Source organism: Erigeron canadensis, chromosome 5 (genome assembly GCF_010389155.1).
Source record: "Erigeron canadensis isolate Cc75 chromosome 5, C_canadensis_v1, whole genome shotgun sequence".
NCBI lineage: Eukaryota > Viridiplantae > Streptophyta > Magnoliopsida > Asterales > Asteraceae > Erigeron > Erigeron canadensis.
In genome coordinates, this window is record NC_057765.1 from 33744554 (window position 1) to 33767406 (window position 22853).

The 22853-nt window shown below is 31.1% G+C and overlaps 2 protein-coding genes across 2 annotated transcripts; both read right to left on the reverse strand.

Annotated features, from left to right (window-relative positions):
* Positions 1 to 1731: 1731 nt before the first annotated feature.
* LOC122600250 (polyadenylate-binding protein-interacting protein 5) lies at positions 1732 to 7298 on the reverse strand. The gene is made up of 3 exons (XM_043772938.1): positions 7104 to 7298; positions 2752 to 3173; positions 1732 to 2264 (listed from the first exon to the last, which is right to left on the reverse strand). Exons 2-3 carry the CDS (start codon positions 3151 to 3153, stop codon positions 2109 to 2111), a joined length of 558 nt encoding a protein of 185 aa, XP_043628873.1. The 5' UTR covers positions 3154 to 3173; positions 7104 to 7298; the 3' UTR covers positions 1732 to 2108.
* An 8113-nt stretch (positions 7299 to 15411) lies between these two features.
* LOC122601641 (leucine-rich repeat extensin-like protein 3) lies at positions 15412 to 16933 on the reverse strand. Its single transcript, XM_043774386.1, has one exon. It carries the CDS (start codon positions 16861 to 16863, stop codon positions 15412 to 15414), a length of 1452 nt encoding a protein of 483 aa, XP_043630321.1. The 5' UTR covers positions 16864 to 16933.
* Between the last annotated feature and the right edge of the window lie 5920 nt (positions 16934 to 22853).

Here is a 22853-nt window from a genome sequence, read left to right on the forward strand (position 1 = left end):
GTGAAGTCCAATCTTTAATTTTTAGACCTTGTCAAAGTTAGTAAGTCTATTTTCCGGGTCAACATCAACATATATCATTAAAAAACAGTTTATAACTAGAAATAAACATTCGCGCGTTGTCGCGGAGCTTTTATAGTAACGTCGTGGACAATGATTCATTAAGCTTAAACACGTTGCCGCAGATTATATCACACACCTTGCGGCGAGACTCAAGTAGATTATCTTTTCAGATGACAATGTTTTGGTACAAATTTGATAAAGTCACCAACAAATATTTATTTGACATTGTAACAATAAAGCATTTTATTGATAGGCTAAAATGTAAAAGATAAAAACTTTAGGGGGTTAAAAGGTAAAGATGTAAAAGTTGATGGGCTAAACTGTAAATAGAAAAAACTTTGGGGGTTAAAAAGTAAAGAGAAAACTTTAGGGAGTTAAAATGTAAAGTAGTAAAAGGTGATGGGTTTAAATGTAAAAGGTAAAATCTTTAGGGGGTTAAAAGGTAAGGGTTCAAAATTGCATGTATGTGTAATTGTACCATGTGCATAAAAACTTATAAAAAACCAGTTGGTTTCTAGTATATATATAAATACCTTTAAGAGTTTACAAAAAAATCACTTTGTTAAGGTTCTCCAACTCTAGAATCCTAACTATCTTTCCGATGAGGATAAATAGATATTTAAGAAAAAGATAGGTAAAGTCTAAAGACATCGAAAACCTTGATTATCTCTTCATTACTTCATAACACACCTTGTGTTCTTTACCTTTATAACGGAAAGGAAATAAAAAACCACAAAGGTCAATTTAATGAGTTGAAATTAGCAAAACTAGAGCCGAATGTTTTAGGTCATCTCAAGCATTCACCGTTGGATGCCATAGATATTGCTCTAAACCAAAACCAAGGCACATCCTCGGTTGCTTCTAACCACAGTAGCCATGTGCCTTATCACTAGTGTAGCAGCTTGGAAATTTGTTTAGGGTGGGCCGAGAAACAATATCAAGTCAAAAATAACAGAAACTAAAGACATGATAATATGTCAGTAAGTTGCAACAGAACTTGCAAGCTTGATACTGTAGCTGGATCGCCAATAAATCAACACACCAACCCAACCCGATAGACCTTTTTATCAAGCTAACAGCTATTGGAGGTTTTATGCCATCTGAAAGATAGCGCTGTCATATATATAGGTTGGGTGCGGGTCGACAAATGACAACTTTAACTATATCCCATCATATATATAATCAACTTTGACTGGACCAGATGATTAATTAAGCTTTAAAGTAAACTTAGATACATACTCCATATCACATGCTCTCCCAAGGACTTAGCACCCGACCCACATTGCACCATGATTCAGGTCATGAGTCAATGTCATGAGCCTTTGCATAGAACAACATCATATACTTACCAAGCAAATTGGCCTATTTGGAAGCGGATTAGATTTTTCATTTGCAAAAAACAAACGACAGCGCTATCTTTCAGATGGCATAAAACCTCCTATAGCTCATAATTAAAGTACAAACTAGAAATTTAGTATTCACATCTTCATACCACAATGTTGACAAGGATTATGGAACTCCAGGCATGTCAATGTCATGGCCATATATGGCCCACGCCACACACCTGATGCTATACTGGTACAAATTAAGATATGGTTCACAAAAGCTTATTGGTTTCAGAATACAGTAAACTTACAAACCCATCAAAGAATCGATATTGCAAGCCAAAAATATTTGGAACTGGTGAATTGTTTCATAGAGAAGAAAAGAAGGTTTAAACACTCGAGCATGAAATATTAACAATTCAATAACCAAACTCTGAATTGACAAGTAGAGTAGTAACACAAATCAAATTCGATTTCAATCACGCATACTACCTGCCAAAACCGATTATAAGGGTATTGAAACCAGCTTCAATGTGAATGATAACAGCACACTTTACTGTTAACCACCATCAGAATACCAAAAACAACTTTCAACATAGGAAGCAGTTCCCCAATCTTTACAACAGTCAAAACAACTCTATGTGCTCTCTACTTGTACAACTGAGGAGAATTTGCCCGAAATTCACATGAAATATACACAGAAAGCAAAGTAGTTGCAGCATTTTACTTGCCAGGGGGTGTTTGGTTCAACCAACTGCTGTCAGCAACAGCCACCTTCTTCAATTTCTGAGACCCACCCTCACTAGATGATCCAGCTTCTGAAACATCACCAATGTCTAACGAGTCTGGAAGATTCTCAGTAAAATCATCACTGTGCAACTGCAGCAGATAATCAAGTTACACCAAAGATTTGCAAAGCTACACATTTTGGAGATGTTATAGAGTTTTAAAAAAAAAAAAAACTCACCCCAAAAGGTATCATCAAAAGTCACAAAATTCCTCACACAATTTCAAGCGAATATAAACTGTCGATTGCCATAATTTAATTCATTGTTGTCATTGGTTTTGGTGAATTATCTACCATATTTTAAAATTAGAGAATGGTATTTTAGACACCTGAAACTATATGCCAATTCAAAAGATTCGAAAACTTTAAAAGGGATGAGGAGAGTAAAAAATATCAAATAGGAGGCAATTTGTTATCTGTGAAAACCATATTCCCAATATAGATAACGTCATAATATATATATATATATATATATCGCATGTGCGAGCACACACACACACATCCTCAAGCCGTACACAGTGAGGGGTCTGCATCTTTCAATGCATGATATGGATTCATTCAGTAAACGCTAAGTTATACCTCAAGTTGATTTAGCATTTCAATTGTGGCTTCCATATCACCTCCACATGCTGTATAGACGCTGGAAAGAGACTCATGAGATACACCAGGAAAATTCATCTGAAGATATGCCAAATTCATGTCATGATCAACATCCAGGGCTTGTTTTCCAGCTAACTCTGCACTATGTGATGATGAACCATAAGACTCAAAAGACTCAAACCCAGAATGACTCTTCAGTTTCAAGCTCTCAGAACTCTCAGGCAAAGCAGCAGAAGTATCCTGATTCTCAAAATATCCCAGGGACTGGTTTAGTGTGGTATTCCCAGGATCATAGCCTTTGCTTTCATCAGTTGTCCCTCTTCTAGAGAGTGGAATGTATGAAGTAGCAAATGGATTCAAAGAAGACACCCTTGCTTTCATTCTCCTTGTTCAGCAAATGACTACGATTACCAAGAAAAAAAGAAATACTTACATGAAAAGCAATTTCCCATTAGATATAATTACAGAAACAAAAGCTTTGAAAAGATAAAATAAACCATTACAATGATTGAACATTAAACATCTTACAAACAAATTCAACTCAAACTAGAAATCATATCACAATTACGTGATCACACACACATAAAAAAGAAAGTTAGGCATAACTTCAAGGATTATTGCAGTTCCTATTTATCAAGTAGTTTCAGGAAAACTAAACTCCATCATACAATGTATGGAGTACAAGACTATCATTGTTTATCAGTTACTTCAATTGAAATAGAGTTCCTTTAGGTTGTCCACCTCAAGCTTTTGAACCCTACTTTTTTTCAATTCACAAACCAACAATGAAATGTTTTCAGTTGGTACCCCTTCCAAGTTAAGAAAACAGGTGTTTGCAATGAAATGGTTCCATTGTACACTTCCTTTTTAGAATCTTGGTGAAGGAGTCTAAGTTCTATAAGACATTTGTGGAGTGAATACTGCCTGAGACATCATGGAATTTGAGAGGCAATTACAACTCTTGCGGCAATTCACAAACACGAACTCATGAGTCTCCAACTTTCCTCAACTTATGGCATGAAAGTAAACGTGATTTAATACCTATCAGACAGCACAGACAAATTGACATAACCCTATCCCAAACCTACTAAAACATATGGAGTATTTTACTTTCCCTCGACATTCAAAAGCACTAGATTGATTAGTGTCATTAAGATTCCAGCAAAGTAACAGAATCCAATGCAAAACAACCTTATTCATCGATCGGGGAGTAGCAAAGTAACATGTTCAACTTCTCTTTTTTTTTAGATTCAAGTAAAACAGCTTTGGAAAACCAGCAGATACGCTTAACTGACACACAATGAAGGAAAATAAGTCTGGAATAAAGAAACTCACACATATTCAAAAATATATGCCGCTTGTCCTAACTACGCATTAACATCACACATGAAACTTCAAGAATCCAAAAACTACGAAATCAATAAGAGTGTTAATTCTCGCTTTCAAAAACATGCATAACAGAGCCGCTAAATCTCCTTATATTAAAGAGTAATATATCACCTGATCGAAATCTCAAATAAAAACCGAAAAAACAAACACGTATTCTGAGCATCTGCGTCGTAATTAACTAACTAACTAATTTCACATCACAAATACGCATTTAAATCTTTTAATCATCTGCAGCGTACTTAACTAAGTGATTTCACATCACAAATACTCATTTTTATCTATTAATCTTCGGCGACGTAATTAACTAACTATTTTCACATCACAAATACGCATAAGAGTATATATTGTGTGTGTATACAGCTACTACAGTACTACTGTTTCACTATGGACACGAGACTTGGTGTACTTTGTGGCTATTATGCAGTTGAGACAAACTATATTCAATTTTAATCCTGATTGGAGAAGAATGATTGATGGGGCTTATTGAGGGTAGTAAATTGTGGCACAAGTGCCCTAGCAGGTGAAAATCTACATCACTCCCACCCTTTTCAGCCACAAGCCAAATGGTAGTAAAGCAAGAAAAGATCAGGAAAAGTCTGAAAAGAGACGCATGGAAGATTCATGTAACCCCACATGCCACCTGAAATATTGTCTACTAACAATTCATGCATCCCTTCTTTCCTCTCCATATTGATTAACTTGTTCTTTATAAATCACCGTGACAGTATGCTGAGACTATTTTAGGAAATTCTTCCAGGAATCACCACATGGAAATACCATGGAGATCGCATTCTGCTTACAGACTTTACTAATGCAGCAGAATAGATACTATCAAGGACAATTGTTTTTAAAATGGTGGCATATGGCATACTCACCAGGAAGCTAAGATCTTAACACAAATCGCCACCAGCACCAAAGAAACAGAACAATAAAAAAAACAGGTGTATAGTGTTGGGCGTGAAAGCTTGCTGGGCTCTTTATCAAGGCCAGATCTATTTAAGACCAATGAAGGCCGGATCTATTTAGAACGCCTGTTTAGGTTTTCTTGAGGAACAAGTCTTTTAACCTAGCTGTTTTCCAATATACATATTCTTATCATGTAATTGTAAATTGTAATCTTATGGTTCAGAGCATCAATAAAATACCTAGTTCGCAGCCGGTGCATTAGGCCCCCCACTGGGGGCGAACCACGTTAAATTATGGTGTCGTTTATCTATATTCTCATGTTCTTTTATCTTCTTAATTTATATGCTTCCAATGTGCTAAGATAAGGTTTCAGGTTTATTATTCGATGCAATTAAGTTTGTGTTGTTCGTTATATTTGATTCCTAACATATAGCACTATTGTTAAAGCATGCATCATAGTGGATGCGTGCTGATAACACTATATGTAACGACACAAGGTTAGAAAGGCGCATGGCTTAGGCCATAGGCAATACCACCAATATGGTCATGCCATAGGGATTAGGGAATGGGCGACATTGTAATATTTCAACTAGATCACTCATCATTTTATTTTATTTTCATTTTTGTCAGGCCTCCTTAGGCCTTCTATGCTAACATTTGTAATATACTAGAGCTTTTCTAACATGTAACTGCACATACATATAGGAGTACCCCATCAATGATGCTTGGACACCAGTTTCACATATCATATTATTTGTTATGGATATCAAGCCGATTCAACACATGTAGAGGCATAGAGTAGAAATCCAGATATCAAACTCAAACACAGACCACCAAATAAAAGAACTTGAAATACTTATAGGGACTCCTTAATATACATCATATACGAGTCATGGATGACTTATGAGAGAAGATAAGGAAAAGTCATACTTGTTGCTGAATATTGTGGTATGTAAAAATATAATCAAAGGATCAAAACTGCAACAAGCCAAAAAGATCTATATAGATAGATAACCAACCAAGAGTGCGACATGTATTATTATGGTACTGCTAAGAATGTGAGTCAGCACTATCAAAAACCTAAGAGGTTTGCAATAATAAACACCGATTTTCCTAAAAAGTAAAAGGTGATATTTGGCGCTACAATGGTAGAGGTAGGACACTGTGATGATTCCAACACACCTCCAGCCTTCTATACTTAGAACAAAACAAGATCCAAACACACTCATAAATGAGATAAGTCATGCTCTGGACACAAGACCCTAGATGAAATCACCAATAACGGTAAAAAATCAAAAACTCGCATCCAGAATCATGTGTCAGCATATGAATCTATCATCCATTTCCTATATCAAAATGACTAGTGTAATTGTGTCTGCATATGGAGACGTCATAACATCAGACCAAAGTTTAATCTAATAAGCGTAAAATTTCACCATTTCCGTCTTATCAATTCTCACCTACTCACAAGTCAAACATATACATATACTGATATACATATAGCATAAACATAGATAGATATATTGGAAAAAAAAGTATCTATGTATGAATACTTACAAAGACAAAACGCAACGAGATGGCCGATATTTACAACAGTGTACGCATTTAAATCTATTAATCATCTGAGGCGTAATTAACTAACTAACTAACTATTTTCGCATCACAAATACGCATTTAGATCTATTAATCATCTAGACACTCCAAAGCTATACAAATCATCAAAAATGATACATACATATCTACTACAACATATATACTACAGAATATATATATACACATATATACACATATACATACATACATACATATATACATACACATATATATACACACACATACAAACATTAACGAAAATTCAGTTACAGTTAAAACCGATATCCATTCATGTAATATCGAAAACAAAATCCAGAATAATTAAGCATATGATCAAATATAACATCCGCGGAGAAAATAGATGAAAAAAATACATATAAATGATTAGATATAATTAAAAAAAAATACATAAAATTAGACGAGAGAGAGATAAAATATCTTACGTGATGAAGGAATAAAAAATGATCAGAAATCGAGCGATCGAACGAGCTGGAAACCCTAAATTTATGGTTGCGAAGAAGATGAAGATCGATCCGAAAAGAATCTAATAATGAAAATCGTTTTATGAAATTTTTGGGGGAAAAGAGGGATCAAAACGGGAAAGGGGATGTTAGAGTGCGGTCATGACGTGGCTTGGTTTTTGTTTAGCCACTTGTTTCTTTTAACAAATGATATTTGCACGTACAAGTTTTATAGCATGGCCTACATATCAACTTTTTATTTTTTTATTGGATTAATCACGAGAAAAATAACGTACTTTTTTATTTATATTCGGTTGTTCATTATATTTTTTTTTTGATGAGGTTTATCCATAATTTTTTTTTTCTTGTACCCGGCTGACCCATAGCTGACCGGTTTACCGGTTATAGTCGGTTAATGAAGCTGACATGGATTCACAACGAATGACTAATGTACTTTTCCTTTTGTACATGGTTGGCCATTGAACTTTTTTAATTGTTGTGTATTACCAACAAACTCTTAAAATTTATACATGGTTGACCCAAATCTTCAAAACTAGCTTTTTCTCTTACTCAAATCTTCAAAACTGTTTCTCTCTCTAAAAAGAAAACCCAGAAATTTTAATTAAAAAAAAAGAATTTTCTATAAAAAATTCCAACAATTATATACATGTTGTAGTAGAAAACGTTTGATTCAGAAATTTGTCCCATTTGCTTGACAATCTGGTAGATAATCAGAAATTTGTCAAACGAATGGTTGACTAATTCGGCATTTACATTATCAATTTCAAACTCACATTTCTAAGTCAAATAAAAAATATCTTATACACTCACCTTTGTTAGCCTGCAAGAATTCAAACATCTCACCGGAAAACTCAAAATTGACATTTTCTATCTCATTTTTTCGAATTGAAACTCAAAATTTGTACCAAAACACTCCAAATTAAAATCTGCTTAAACCCTAACCAACTGAAACACGAATTACAATTTTTCGGTGACTAAGCGGTTAGCGGTTGGAATTTTTTTAAGAAAAATCTCTTGTTTTTTTTTATTAACATTTATTGGTTTTCTTTTTAGATAAAGAATCAATTTTGAAGTTTTGAGTATGAAAGAGAACCAACTTTGAATATTTGGGTCAACCATGTACAAATTTTAAGAGTTTGTTAGTAATACACATCAATAAAAAAAAGTTCGATGGGCAACCATGTACAAAAGGAAAAGTACATTAGTCATCCAGTGATTAAACCTGTCGTTGTGAATCTATGTCAGCTTCATTAAATGTCCACGTGGTTGTCACGTCATTAAAAAGAGTGATTACCGGTAATATGGGTTAATCATGTACAAAAAAAAAGTCTGTGGGTAAACCTCATCAATACCCAACTCATCGCTTAACTCCATAATAAGTATAACGGACAACCATGTACAAATGAGAAAGTACATCGGTCTTTCTCGTGATTAATCCCTTTTTTATTTAGAGAAGTAAAATGATAAAGCATCCTCAAGTTAAAAGCGAACTCTTTTTAGAAAATGATTAACTCTCTTGCATAATTAGCTTAAAACTTTTTCAATTATAAAATGATAATAAGTAGTAAATTTAAAGAATAAAATTATATAATATAATTAGTGAAATTTATATATCACTATCTTACAATTTTAGAAAGATTTTAGACAAATATATTATTTTATTTTTCTTATTCAATTCATATATATATACTAGCATGGTACTCGCGCGTTGTGACGGATACCATTGGCATGGTTTCTTGTGACCGAAAACAGTATAAGTGGACAATCAAAAATTAATTTTTTATGATGGATAACAAACTGCAATAAAATAAATTGAAATATATGTTGTATGCATGTTCTTATTATATATGTTTCACACGTTGATAAATGACTACTTGATGCTCTGTCAAAATTAAATATTGAAAATAAATAGGTAGATATTCAAAAATCTTTGGAATAGATAAATATTAATGGGAATACTTTGGATGTGAGAATAAAAGAGTAACATTGGGCAGGATAATAAGCATTAATGGTGTTGGCATGAGAAGAAATTAAACCGTGGGGAGGGACACTTTGGCCTGGTTTTTGAAATTAGGGACATTTTAAGCGAGTTAAGCAGATTAGTAATGAAGGGCATTATGGTAATTCCTCATCTAACTATTTTTCTAACCTTTCCTAAAATAGGGGGTAAGAATCATTATAAAGGAGTAAATATATATATATATATAGGGTAGAAATCCAGAGAGAAGGTTCTTAAGGAGAAAATGGAGAGAAAGTCCGTTTTTTATTAACTTGTTTTTTTGATTTTTTTTTATATTTTTTTCCACCTTTTTAGTCTTTTTTTAATTAATTCAATCCATATAAAAATTAAAAAAATAAAAAATTTCTAACCCGAGTTAGTGAATTATACATGTAAGGATACGGTACGGGCTTCGCCCTTAAGGATATTAATAAGGGGTAGCTGGTGGGAGTGATAGGTCATAGAGGGTGATAGGTCATAAGGGGTGATCGGTGATGGGGTGATCTACCTAACGGGCTTCGCCTTTAGCTATTATGACTCCGCCATAAGCCGAGAGGTTTCGTCTATAGTTTACGGGCTACGCCCTTTGAAAAAATTTATTTTTAAAAATTTTTTAAAAAAATTATATGAAATAAGTTAATTAAAGAAATAATGAAAAAAGTGAAAAAAATGAAAAAAGTTTTAAAAAACAAGTTAAAAAAAATCAAAAACGAACCTTCTCACCCTTCTCCACCTTCTCATTTGATCTATATCCTATATATATATATATATATATATATCGTCTAATGAGGTTTTCTAGTAGCAACTTTTGAACTCTTCTATAATCACTTCGAAAATGTCATATAAGCTTTTTATTAAGGTATCAACGCAATAACTCAATAACATTTTTTTTTAAATCCACATTTTTATTCTTTTGAAAAAATCAATTTGATAACCATAATGATAAGTTGATAACTTGCTGGATGAATCCCTTACCAGATTATATATTCAAAAAAAAGGTAATCAACTATAGAAATAATTATAGCTAAAAGAATTATAGACTACAGTATAAAGAAAAATTTTAATTTGTTACGACGGAATTAATTTTGACTGAATTTTTTATATCAAGTAATGAATATATATAGCGAATTTACCCGGGTTCAACCTGGTCGTTTTAATTAAAATTATAAAACTAAAGTATATGCATGTAGTTTTTGTTATTAATATATTATAAATCGATATAGAGATAGTGAATTGAATAACACAATAATTTATAAATTAAAATACCTATTGCATTAACAAAACATAAAAGGATATTATATATACTATATATATTTTTTTTCTTTCTTTGTAATAAAAGATTAGGAACTTTAAATAAACATTTAGTGAGCTATTTTTGATTTATATTTAATTAAAAGTATTGTAAATTATTTATGACATCATATCATAATTGAAATAAAGACCTTTTAAAAAAAATATATAGACTTGCCACATCATATTTTTTCTAAAAATATTTTTGAAAGACAATTGTCTTTTACTTATTATAGAGATAGAGATAATTATTGTAATGCATGATAGACTCGTGAGGTTGAGACTTAAAAATGTCACATATGTATCTGATTTCGTATTGAGATTAAAATGGAACGCGAAAATCCAAAAGTAAATCAATACACGCTATCTTAAAAATAATATCGTTATTATATATTTAACATTTTTGTGTTATACAATTTTATCTGTAAATTACACCAATAAACAAGAGGAAATTTGTTTAGAATATAGAAAATAAACAATGTGATGCAAACAAGCCTTAAATGTGAAAATTTTGGTGTTTCATCATATTAGGCTAAAGAGTGTTGTCTTGACAATGGTAAGTTTCTTCCTATGAGTGGTTTGCGGATCTTATACTCGTGGAATGAAGATAATCGTATGTGATCTTATATTCATATAATGAAGATAATCGGGTGGGCTAGTGGTTCGTCCGTGATTTAATTTTTCGTTAAAAAAATAATGTGATGTATTAATTAATTTTACCTATATATAAATAGTAATAATTAATGATAACAATTTTTATTTTACTAAAATAAGATAATGTAATCTTATATCTTTATGACATATAGAAAACACACAAACAAAGTTTTTTCATATATTATATATAGTTTGACATATGATGAAATAATTAGACAACTGGCCCTCAAAACAAAGTTAATGAACATTAAATAGAGTTTGTTGTATGACACGTTGCCTGTCTTTTTAAACCAAGAAGCCACCCATTTTAAAGGGTTGACCATATATCATGGTGAAGAGTGGTGGTTCTACAATGAGCAATAAGACTACATTCATATGTGTGTTGGTGGTATTCATGTTACTAGTACAACATGGGAGTGCAGGGTTATATTTATGTTGGGGAGGTTGTTTAAATCAATGTTTTTTTCTTAGCAAGAGATCACTTGGAAGGGTTCCATGTTATGTGAATTGTTTGGCCACATGTTTTTATCCCCCGGGGACTGGTACTACTCCTACTAATAGCAATAGTCCACCTGCTTCACCAAGTGGTACAGGTCCCGCACCTTCACCTTCCGCTGATGATTTAGATTTAGAATCTGACTCCTTAATGGCATATGTTGATTCCGTCAGCAATGTTAGTCCAATATCTAACATGCATCAATCTCTTCTATCCGAAAAAAACAAGTGCATTTTCAGTTGCTCATTCCAAACTTGCAAACTGCTTTCCAATGGTACGTATGTTATCTAGTGATTTTAAGTTTATATAAATAGGGTCTAATATAATAATCTTATATTATAAATGAATAAAATATAAAGTATATAAAAACGTACAAATTATCTGACAATTCGTAATGTTTTACTCCATGACCTTTAAATATTATTGTCATGTCAGCATCATGTTCAATTTTTCTTATAATTTATCACGTTAAAATCTAACACGTACATTATATTAACTAAATGACTAATCAAAATATTTATTTTATAAAGGAAAAAAAAAACGGGCCCACTAATACTTCCCTGTAACTCTTTCATTGACCCTGTAACTCTTTGTTGAGCCCTGATTGGTGATTACCTTCACCTTATCGCCTACCGTGACCAATTGGTCTTAATATTAATTACTTTTTAAGTTGTTTTTATTTTTTTTGAAATGTCTAATTTATGTATTAAAATAAAGCGATTTTTCTTTTTGGAAGGTAATAACGCTATAATTATCTATATTTTTATATAAAAATTATAACTCTTATGTTGAAAGTTTACATAAATGATATATGTGAATTGACCAAAATACTCTTAATGAATTAAATCATCATCAACCCATAATATTGAATTACACCATTAGTTCATTATATTAAAAAATATCTTTACTAACCCTTTAAATCAAATACTTTTACCTACACCAATAGATGTCGCCATCACCGTCCTCACCAACTCGCCGTCGCATTGCACGGGTACCATGCTCGTGCTTTTAAAAGAAAATGGCTATATTTAGTCTTTACCCTTTTATTTCTCGTTTTTACTTGCGGAGTATTTTTCATCAACAAATCTTGCCATTTTGAATGATTATAGTTACAATATTTAAAGTCAATAAATGTTTCATTCTATATATTAAGAGATTATTCGTGGATATTTCAGGATATTAATGTTATTGTTTTGACTTTGACATTTCAGGTGCCGGTGATTTGAAAAGTTGTCTAGCAATGTGTATTGAAAAGTGTAATGATATGAAGATTTGAAAGAAATAAAAAGTTGATTGAATTATTAGATACATATGTAAAGGAAAATTGATGGATACAATGAAGACAAACGATATGTAATGTCTTCGCATCTGTTAGTTCAAGTTGGTTTATGTATCTAATGTTTATGGCATTCTATATTAAGAATTAATATTAACTATAAGGAATGGAAATAAAGGAGTATAAAGTAGTTGAGAGATAGGAAAAATAGTCAAGGAAATGAGCATTTACTTTCTTTATATCAACCGTAAATAGCGAAATATCAAATATGGTTAAATATGGCGATAAAGGTAAAGAGTAATAACACTACCCTAATATTCACAATTTCACATCGATACACATACAATTCACATAATATTGAATATGATATTTTGATAAATGCTTGTTGTATCTGCAGTTTTGCATTAATTGCAAAGATGTCAATTTTTTTTCTCTTTTTTCAATAAAAAAAATTTTAAATATAGTTTTTAAAAATTGCAGTTAATAATATAATTGTACATTTCATATTAAAAATTTACCATCTGATTTTTATGTTAAATCTATAACTTTTTAATATATCTTAGCGGCAGTCTTTAAGATTGTATTTAGCAAAACCTTTTACAAATAATTAATTTCAGCTTAATGTATTTGTGTGTTTTATGTGAGTTTCACATTTATTTTGTTTTTTTTAGTAAAATTTGATAATTGAGTGCTAAATTATTTTCACGGTTATGAAGTAAATTATGAAATCAAGTTTGTGTACTCATGTTTTGGCTGTTTGCGGCTGCATTGAAAAAAGCAGAAAGAAAAAACAACCAATCGAGACAAATCTATCTCTCAACTCGTTTAGGACATGAGGATATCAATGTCATTACATGATAAGTTAGTATAATTATCGATTTATTCATAAGGCCTTTGTTTACTTTTTACTTAATAAATCAAATAGTTAAGAAATTAATCATTCAGTCAATTTTTTTTTGGCTTAATAAACTAAAATAACCGCCAGTTATTTATATTTTAGTTAATACATATATACATTTTTAATACATTTAATTATTTAATACACTCAACACTTAATAATTTAAAAAAAAAAAAAACAGGTCCTTAGTTGTATTATTTGACTTGATTCTGTTGAGTAAATACAATCAAGTACAATCCTACTTTGATAGGAACAAAAAATAAATAAAAAAGTTAAAAACATTAAGATATCAATCAATTCAATATATTTTACTTGAATAAAATGCTTTTAAATACTGGTTCCATTCGATGCTTTTAGAAAAAAGTTTGAACTTGGATGTAGGTTATGTAAGTTAACGGGCAATCTTGATCTTATTAAAAATGCAGGCAAAAGTAAATTCTGATAGATAAATTATAGGCCAAATACAATGATAGTAAAAAGGTGCCGAAAGTGATAATACCTCGTAAGTTTTCTTCGAAAAGCTATGATTACTACTGAAAATACTAACGTATGAAATCATATATGACTAATTTATTACTTATAAAAAAAAGTTCAAATCTGGGACAAAAGGAGGTGTCTCGAGGAGTCGAGGTGAACCCAATTCAACAAGACCCGTCTTAACTTGTAAAAAGTAACTGTTATTCCAACTTGCCCAACCCACCCATTTTGCGACCTTCAGGTTATTTTCAGATTTTGTATCCATATGTATTTTTACTTTGAGGTAAACTTAGGAGTTGGTGCTGCAACAGTTGTAAAAAAAAATCATTTAGTCACGTAGTGAAGATGATGGTGAAAGCAGCACGGTGCAGCTACTGCACGCCTGCACCAATCATTTCCCTTTTTATTTTTTTATATCTAATTAACCAATGATATAAAAGGAAGCCGACTCTTTCTTTTGTAGGGTAACCTATGTGCTAATCACTTGTTTTCGACTCCCTCAGAGTGCTATCTATGTCGCATGGATCATTCTTTCTTGTCGAGAGAATCAAAGTGCTATCTATGTGACATGGATCATTCGACTCCCACATGAATATAGTACATTTGACTAAGCACATACTTCACCAGTCCTTAATACCTTCGGTAATACCTAAAATGATAAATACCCAGCTGCAATATCGTGTGATCCTTAAAGGACATTATGACATTGAACTCATTTTCATGAAATTTACTAAGTCTACAATTTTACCTAAAATCAACACAAACGAACAACTGATTCACGAATCAGACTCTTCAATACTTACATTCAGTTAGCATATATATTATAGTAGTTGTATCTCAATCTATATGTGAACCTTCTTATTAACTACTAATTATAGAACTACATAAACTTCAATGAAATACGAATGAAAAAGTAACATACCAAGAAACGTACATTGCTATTCTTTAGATCAAATTCTCATCCTTCATAAACTACTAATAGAACTACATAAACTTCATAGTCAATTCTCCACCCCATTAATTGATTAGTGTCTGTGTTGTCAAGAACCATGTTTGCAGAACCCTCTAATCTTTGATCTTTTCTGGGAATCATGATGTTTGAGGTACAAGAGTCGTGAAAAGATGTGAAAAAGTTCAATGCCGATGGTGATGGAAAGTTTTGAACTCGTGAAGGTGGCTCTAAGCATTGTTTTCTCCACTTGGAGACGGTGATTGTGAAGGTCCTAGCAGTTGGCTACTTGGTGATGGAGCATTTGGACATGGTGTTGGTGCTTGGTCACATGGTGGACAAATAGAAGGGATTGGTGGTGGTGGTGGTTGAGCTAATGATGGTCCTGGTGATAGTACTGGCTTTGGCGTTGGCGTTGGTGTAGAAGTTGAAGGTGTCGGGGTAGGAGTAGGTGACGGTCGTGGTGTAGATGATGATGATGGAGATGGAAATGATGGCGGAGATCGTGATGGAGACGGAGATAAAGGTGGTGGTAACGGTGGAGGAACGGGCAGTCCACACTCAAGAGTGCTACAATTAAGTGGCTGAGATAAGTACCTCTCACACTGTGATCTTGTTCTTTGTTCTGGCCTATCCTTAAAACAATTCCTTTTATCATCAAAACCGGCAAAATCCAAACAACTTTCTGTTTGGTTCACAAAGAAGTTATATTCGTATCTAAACGTATCCAAATTAGGAAGCAAACACACACTATCATGAATATTTCCTGATAACATATTATGAGCTACATTCAAAACCTCCAAATTCTCCAATTCCCCAATGCTTTTAGGGAACTCGCCTTTAATCCTGTTAAAACTCAAATCCAACACAGTTAAGTTCTTCAATTTCCCGATCGTTTCAGGAAAACAAGAATCAAACCCGTTGTTTTTCAAGATCAGCTCGTCTAAATTCCCTGACATATTTGTTATACTAGATGGAAAACATCCTGAAAACTTGTTATTTGCGATAACTATCACAGAAGCACGCGAATTCCCTATGTTTTCAGGAATACTAGCTGAAAACCTATTGTTATTAATAAGTATAGCATCAAGATTCTTGTTAAAAATGTCTTCAGGAAGCTTACCTTCAAACTCATTAAACCGAATGTCAAGATATCTAAGCTCAGGAAGCCTCAAAATAAACTCTGGAAAGTTTCCAGCAAATCTATTGTTGCTTATATCTAGCTCAAAAAGTATCTTGAAATTCAAGAAACTTCGTGGGAGCGTCCCACAAAAACGATTAGAATTTATATGAAAAATACCCAGATCATATAACAAACCTAAATGGTCAGGAAGTTTTCCAGCTAGATCTTGATGGTTCAGGTCTATACCAGCCACAGTTCGTTGTTTGGGATTATCAAGTGATTGATAACAGAACACGCCGGTATAGTTGCATACATCTGAACCAATCCAGCTTTTAGTCACACCATGTGGGTCAGACACTATGGACGCCTTCCACGCTTGTAATGCAATGTAAGCATTTTTTATTCGTCCGTTTTCAAAATCAAGAGACGGGTCACAAACAAAACTAGGATCTTCACCACGGGCCGGCATTTGGTGAACAATAAGAAAGAAAAAGATGGTATAGAGAACGTGGCGCGATGGAAACCAAAGGCGACGAGGAGGGTGGAACCGTGGTTCCATTAGGCACAAGTTATATATGTATATATGTGTGTTTGTTTTAAGATGGAAAGAGTACTGTCAGTATATATTTAGTTCTTAATTAAGAGTGTGAAGTGTGAATTGAAGTGTAAAGAGCCACTTCTATAACTAAAAGTTTGTTTTAAATCTAACGACTTTTTCTGCATTTTGCTAACAATAATATGACAAATATAGGGATGTCCTGGTCCTGCCCATATTTTTCTGGTTTCAAACTTTTACCAAGCAATATTTGAATGATGAATATGCTTCATGTTTTTAGGATGGAATGAGATGATTCGTGTTTAAGATTTTTTTTTCCTTTCAGGTTAATTGGCACTTTTTTCATGAGATATGGTAATAGTTATGACACTAATTAGAAAAAATTAACAATCGTGTCGAATTCTATAACCTTACTTTTAACTTCATATATTTAAACGCAAAAATTTCTATTAGTTTAATTTTACTTATTTATAATACTATATAAAACATCTCTAAACTCTTGATATAAAAAAGATTTTTTGTTATAATATATTTTTGAAATTTAGGAAATAAAATTTTTTCAGAAAAAAGAAAGTTAATAAATACTATACCCATACAACCAAATTCAAAATGTCAAACAAACGTCTACACTCCGCCAACGATGATCAACCCAGTTGATCAAAGCCTTCGGTTTTATCAAAAGTCTTAAGTACAATCTTTATGGATGACAAACTTTAGGTTTTTTTTTTCTCTAAATATTTGTAACGACCAATGATTAATATCTCGTCTCGGTTTGTAAAATATATGCAAAATTTCATCATTATTCGTGAGACTTTTCTAATACACACAACTTAATGTTGCCATGTATTAATTTGGATAGTTTTTTTCCTTAGAACGACATTTTAATCTACTTCTACTTTTAAATTACACGCATGTCTAAGATGAAACCTAAGACTTTCGAAAAATCCCTATTAATCCACCCCACAAATGTGAAAAGTGGGACTCGAACTCAGGTGTATTAATTTAGATAGTATTACTTTAGAATATTGTAATACACTACTCTTTTAAAATAAAAACTAGCATTATATCCGTGCAATACGACGACGATAATGTGTGAGCGCGACGAGTGTTGAACGTTTACAATATATTAAAATGGAATTTTGATCCACCGAAGTGTCAATTTTGGATGATCCAAAAATTATGCATCTATACCATAAAAATATGAAACATGCATATATTTAATAAATTTAGAAGAAGAACAAAATTTTATATTGTATTATTAAATTTGCAACACGTTCATTTTCCAATATATTATTAAATTTAGATAGTATTACTTTAGAATATTGTAATACACTACTCTTTTAAAATAAAAACTAGCATTATATCCGTGCAATACGACGACGATAATGTGTGAGCGCGACGAGTGTTGAACGTTTACAATATATTAAAATGGAATTTTGATCCACCGAAGTGTCAATTTTGGATGATCCAAAAATTATGCATCTATACCATAAAAATATGAAACATGCATATATTTAATAAATTTAGAAGAAGAACAAAATTTTATATTGTATTATTAAATTTGCAACACGTTCATTTTCCAATATATTAAAGTTAAAATTAAACTATATATAATATATTATTTCAACATACATAAATATCTTTGTAAGAAGGAAAAAAATGATAAATCTAACACAGATAGTGTTACTCCCTCCGTCCCACTAAACTTGTCCATTTTTATATTTTCAAAGTCAAACTTTACGAATTTTGACCATAAATATTTTTGTCTGAATTACATAATATTTGATGAAAGTTATATGAATTGATTGTTTTTAGATGTGTGTTTCATTGGTATAACTTTCATCAACTATTATATAACACAAATAAAAATACTCATATGGTCAAAGTTCGTAAAGTTTGACTTTGAAAATCTAAAAGTGGACAAATTTAGTGGGACGAATGAAGTATTTATTTTAGCAATCAAAAATAATTTAAATTTAAAAAATATAGTAATAATTTCTTTTTGACAAAATAATGCAATTAGATGTTTTATATTGTATAGTTATAGTTATAGTATAATAATTTCTTTTTGACAAAATAATGCAATTAGATGTTTTATATAGTAGTAATTTCTTCAATGTGTGTTGATGTTTTTTTATTATTTATTTTGAGTGTGTGTGAAAGCTATAAAAGTGAAATGATTAAAACTTTTCTTTTAAAAAATTATGAAATATGAATTAAGCCATTGAATTTGCAAGGAATTTCTTTTTGTGGTCAAAGATAGATATGAAAAATATTGAATAAAACAAAAAATAATCAATAAATTCCTTTTGTTTCGTAAATAATAATTAAAGTACTAGAACACTACAAATTCGATCAATCCCGCATGTAGATATATATATTTTTTATTTTGATAACAAAATGCAGTACTAGTACAATATGTTAAACTTGAATATCGTCGGCAACCGTTCCATCCGCTGGTGCTGGTGCTGGTGCTGGTGCAGATGGATCACTAGCACTAGCGGTAGCAGAACACTTTTTAAAAAGCAAAGGAGGAAAAATAAAAGGCTCAAGTTTTCCAATTTGAAAATCGGCACAAGATTCATGGAAAACATTTATATTAGTACAACAATCGGTTAGCAGATTGTTCTTTTGGCCGATGACACTGATGAAGGATTTACGAAGACATGCGTAAACGTTACGGATAGAAACACCACATTGAAATTTCTTGATGAAATTGGCAGGGTTATTGGGTTGATTACCGAGAAATGGCCACTTAAAAAGCTCATCATAGTTTGGTTCTTCATCACCCATGACAATAGTTGATGAAGCAAGAGCCATAATGGCTATGAAAATTATTGTAAGCCTGGTCATCGTATATATGTGTGGAATAGCTTTTGAAAACAAAATGAAATGGTGAATGAATGAAATAAAATATGGTCACTGATATATATAGATGGAGAGAAAGAGGTGGATGTTGAACAAAATTGTAAAACTTACTATATATAAATTTGACAATTTAATGATGAAATAATTATAAAAGAAGATATTGACTATATGGTATTTACTAATCCAGTTAAGGAAAAGTGTTGAATAATTTGATTTGTTTAGAGTTATAAAATGTTATTAAACCAACAATAGTAAAAGATTAATTAAGTTTGAAAATGACATTATATATACAATTTATTACAAATCCAGCTAAGGTACAATGATGTATTGAGTAAATAACCATTATGGCATCATTAAATTCATCTTTCAATGTAGATTCTTTAAACAAATGCTACTAAACAAATGTTAAAAAAAAAAAAAAAATCTACTAAACAAAAAGATTAATGGCAAAAAAATGGGTTCAAAAAGAAAAAAAAGATAAAAAAGGATTTTATAGATTTTTTCACCTATAGTGAGTTAAACTCTTACACTATATTCTTGAGTTTTTTTTCATAAGATAAAAAAAAGAAATGATAGAAGATTTTTTTTAAATTGTCATTCTAGAGTTTCTTTTATAAAAGAAAAGATAGGAAAGGATAGGAAAACTTAAAGGTTTTAAGTCCCAAAACTTTCTTGTCAATTTTGGCATGATTGTGATGGAAAAGAAAAGATACATGTATAAAATTACCATTTCACTCTTCAAACTACATCTAATACTTATTTTATAAAGGCTATATGTGTAAAATTGTATCTTTTTTTCTTTTCCTTTCCATTCATTAAAACTCAAGAATGTAATCAACTATTTCTTTTCTTATCATATCTTTCATTTTTTTAAAACTCGAGAATGCATTATATTTATATAATTTCTTTTTTTTTCTTCCCCTATCTAATCTTATCATTATTTTTCTTATTAATATAAACTTGAGAATATAGTGTTAATGGTTCTCAAGTTCTACCCATAAAGTCCAAAGGTGAAGATGATCAAATGGGCTAGGTCATTAATTAATTTAATTTGCCATTTAAAAAAAAGAAAAACAAAAACAAAAAGACTAGAGGCTTGTTGATGTTGAACAACTTATATACTTTACTAAACTTTTGTATTTGTTAAATAGATTTTTTGGCGATAATAATTTTAATGAAATATATAGGAAAAAAATGTATAGTAACAATAATGTATTAAGAAAAAGTTGTATATGATTGTAAGTCAAAGTGAAATTAAATATTTTCACAAATGAAATGATACAAATCTGAAAATAGTCAAACTGCTTACAATTGTAACAAGTTCGCATTCAATGATAATATTGTTACATACACTATCAAAAATGCACATTTACGTTGCCAGGGTATATTACATGTCAGAGCCATTGCATATAGAGTTTGAGCTTTTATTGTTGAAAGTTGAAGGTTTTAATGCTTACACACATATATATATATATATATATATTATATATTAATATATTAATTTGTAACTAACAACAATTTTTATTATTAGCTTTTCGATCAAGAGCCACTTACAAAATGATTTTGTTTGTACTACATTGCATTTGCATAAAGTAGTATTTGTTTACTGGAATGTCATAATACCATAAAAAATTGTATTTACGAGTATTATAAGATGAGAAAAGTCTTATATATATCAATCAAACAAAACTTCGAATTGAATCCATTTGATCATGAAAAAAATTTGTGTATGGCCAACAAATCAACAAATATATATTTTCTATATATATTATCATTCTGATAAAGGAATGGTCTATGTACTTAATTTTCAGTCTTTTCTTTCTCTCTTTTTCTACTTAATTTAATGAGCATGGTGAAAATGTAAAATTATATGTATTTTGAACTACTGTCAATCACTCAAACTTATAAAATATATAAAAGAATGCTGACCATTGTATAATGATGTAAAGTTTGTTACAAGCGTCATATGATAAATGAAACCTTATGATAATAACGTGCTAATGGATTTATTACAGAGTTTTTTTTTTTTAAATGTTAGAGGTAATAATTATGTTGTATGCAAGTAATATATGATTCATAAATTATTATATATATTAATGGCTATCACAACTAAGAGAAAAAAATAATTTTAACTATTGATCTAAACCATTGAAATTCATAATCAAAACAATCTTAACCCTTAAAATTAAAAGTCAACTTTCTTATTTTATATATGGTAACCATTTAAATACTATTTAATCTACACTTTTTGAATCATGTATATTATATACAAATAAGTTACTTACCTACGTACAATTAGCAAATTCTTATGTTTTATATTTTTATATAGAACGACACGTACAAATTACCAATGGATTGAAAATATTTTGAAGTTCAACATTTTAGAGTGAGTCGAGCACTTTAAAATATTGCAAACAACCTTAATGTCTGATATGTATGGTGAACATTTGAGTTTCATGCTAACCGATAGATTATAAGTATTATACGAGTGGTGTACCCTTATAATGCAGCGGTGGTGGTAGCGATGGGTGATGGTGATGGTAACGTGTGGTTACTAATGTAAAAGTAATTGATATAAAATGAGGTAGTGTATTTATTTTAAGGATTAAAGTAAAAGAATGTATACTGTAAATAAATTTCATTAAGAATATTATAGATCTATACCCGGTCGGTGACAGGGTCAACCCACCAACCCATATGACCTGAAGTCAACCCGCCACTATCAATCCATCAAGTCATATGACTTGAAATCAATTCACCTATCCATTTAACCCATTAACCCAATTTTTTTAGGTTGGTAGTTGAGTTTGGGTTTACGCCTTTACGGATTGACATATTTAGATTGAGATTTCAAACTCAATATTGATATCAGGTCGGGTTTGTGTTGGATATTATCAATCCGTCAACCCCAATTAATTATTTTATAACTATACTTATATTTGTTTTAGTTACTATTTTAAATAAAGTTATTTTCCCGTGCATAGAAATTTTAAAGTTGACAGTTGGTGAAGTCAACCATCGTCACCCTCACCCGTTTTTCCTGAGTAAAAGTTTATAAGCATCATTTTTAAATCTAAGTTTAAGTCTTTTGACAAATATTCACCAATTTACGCATTTCACGATCC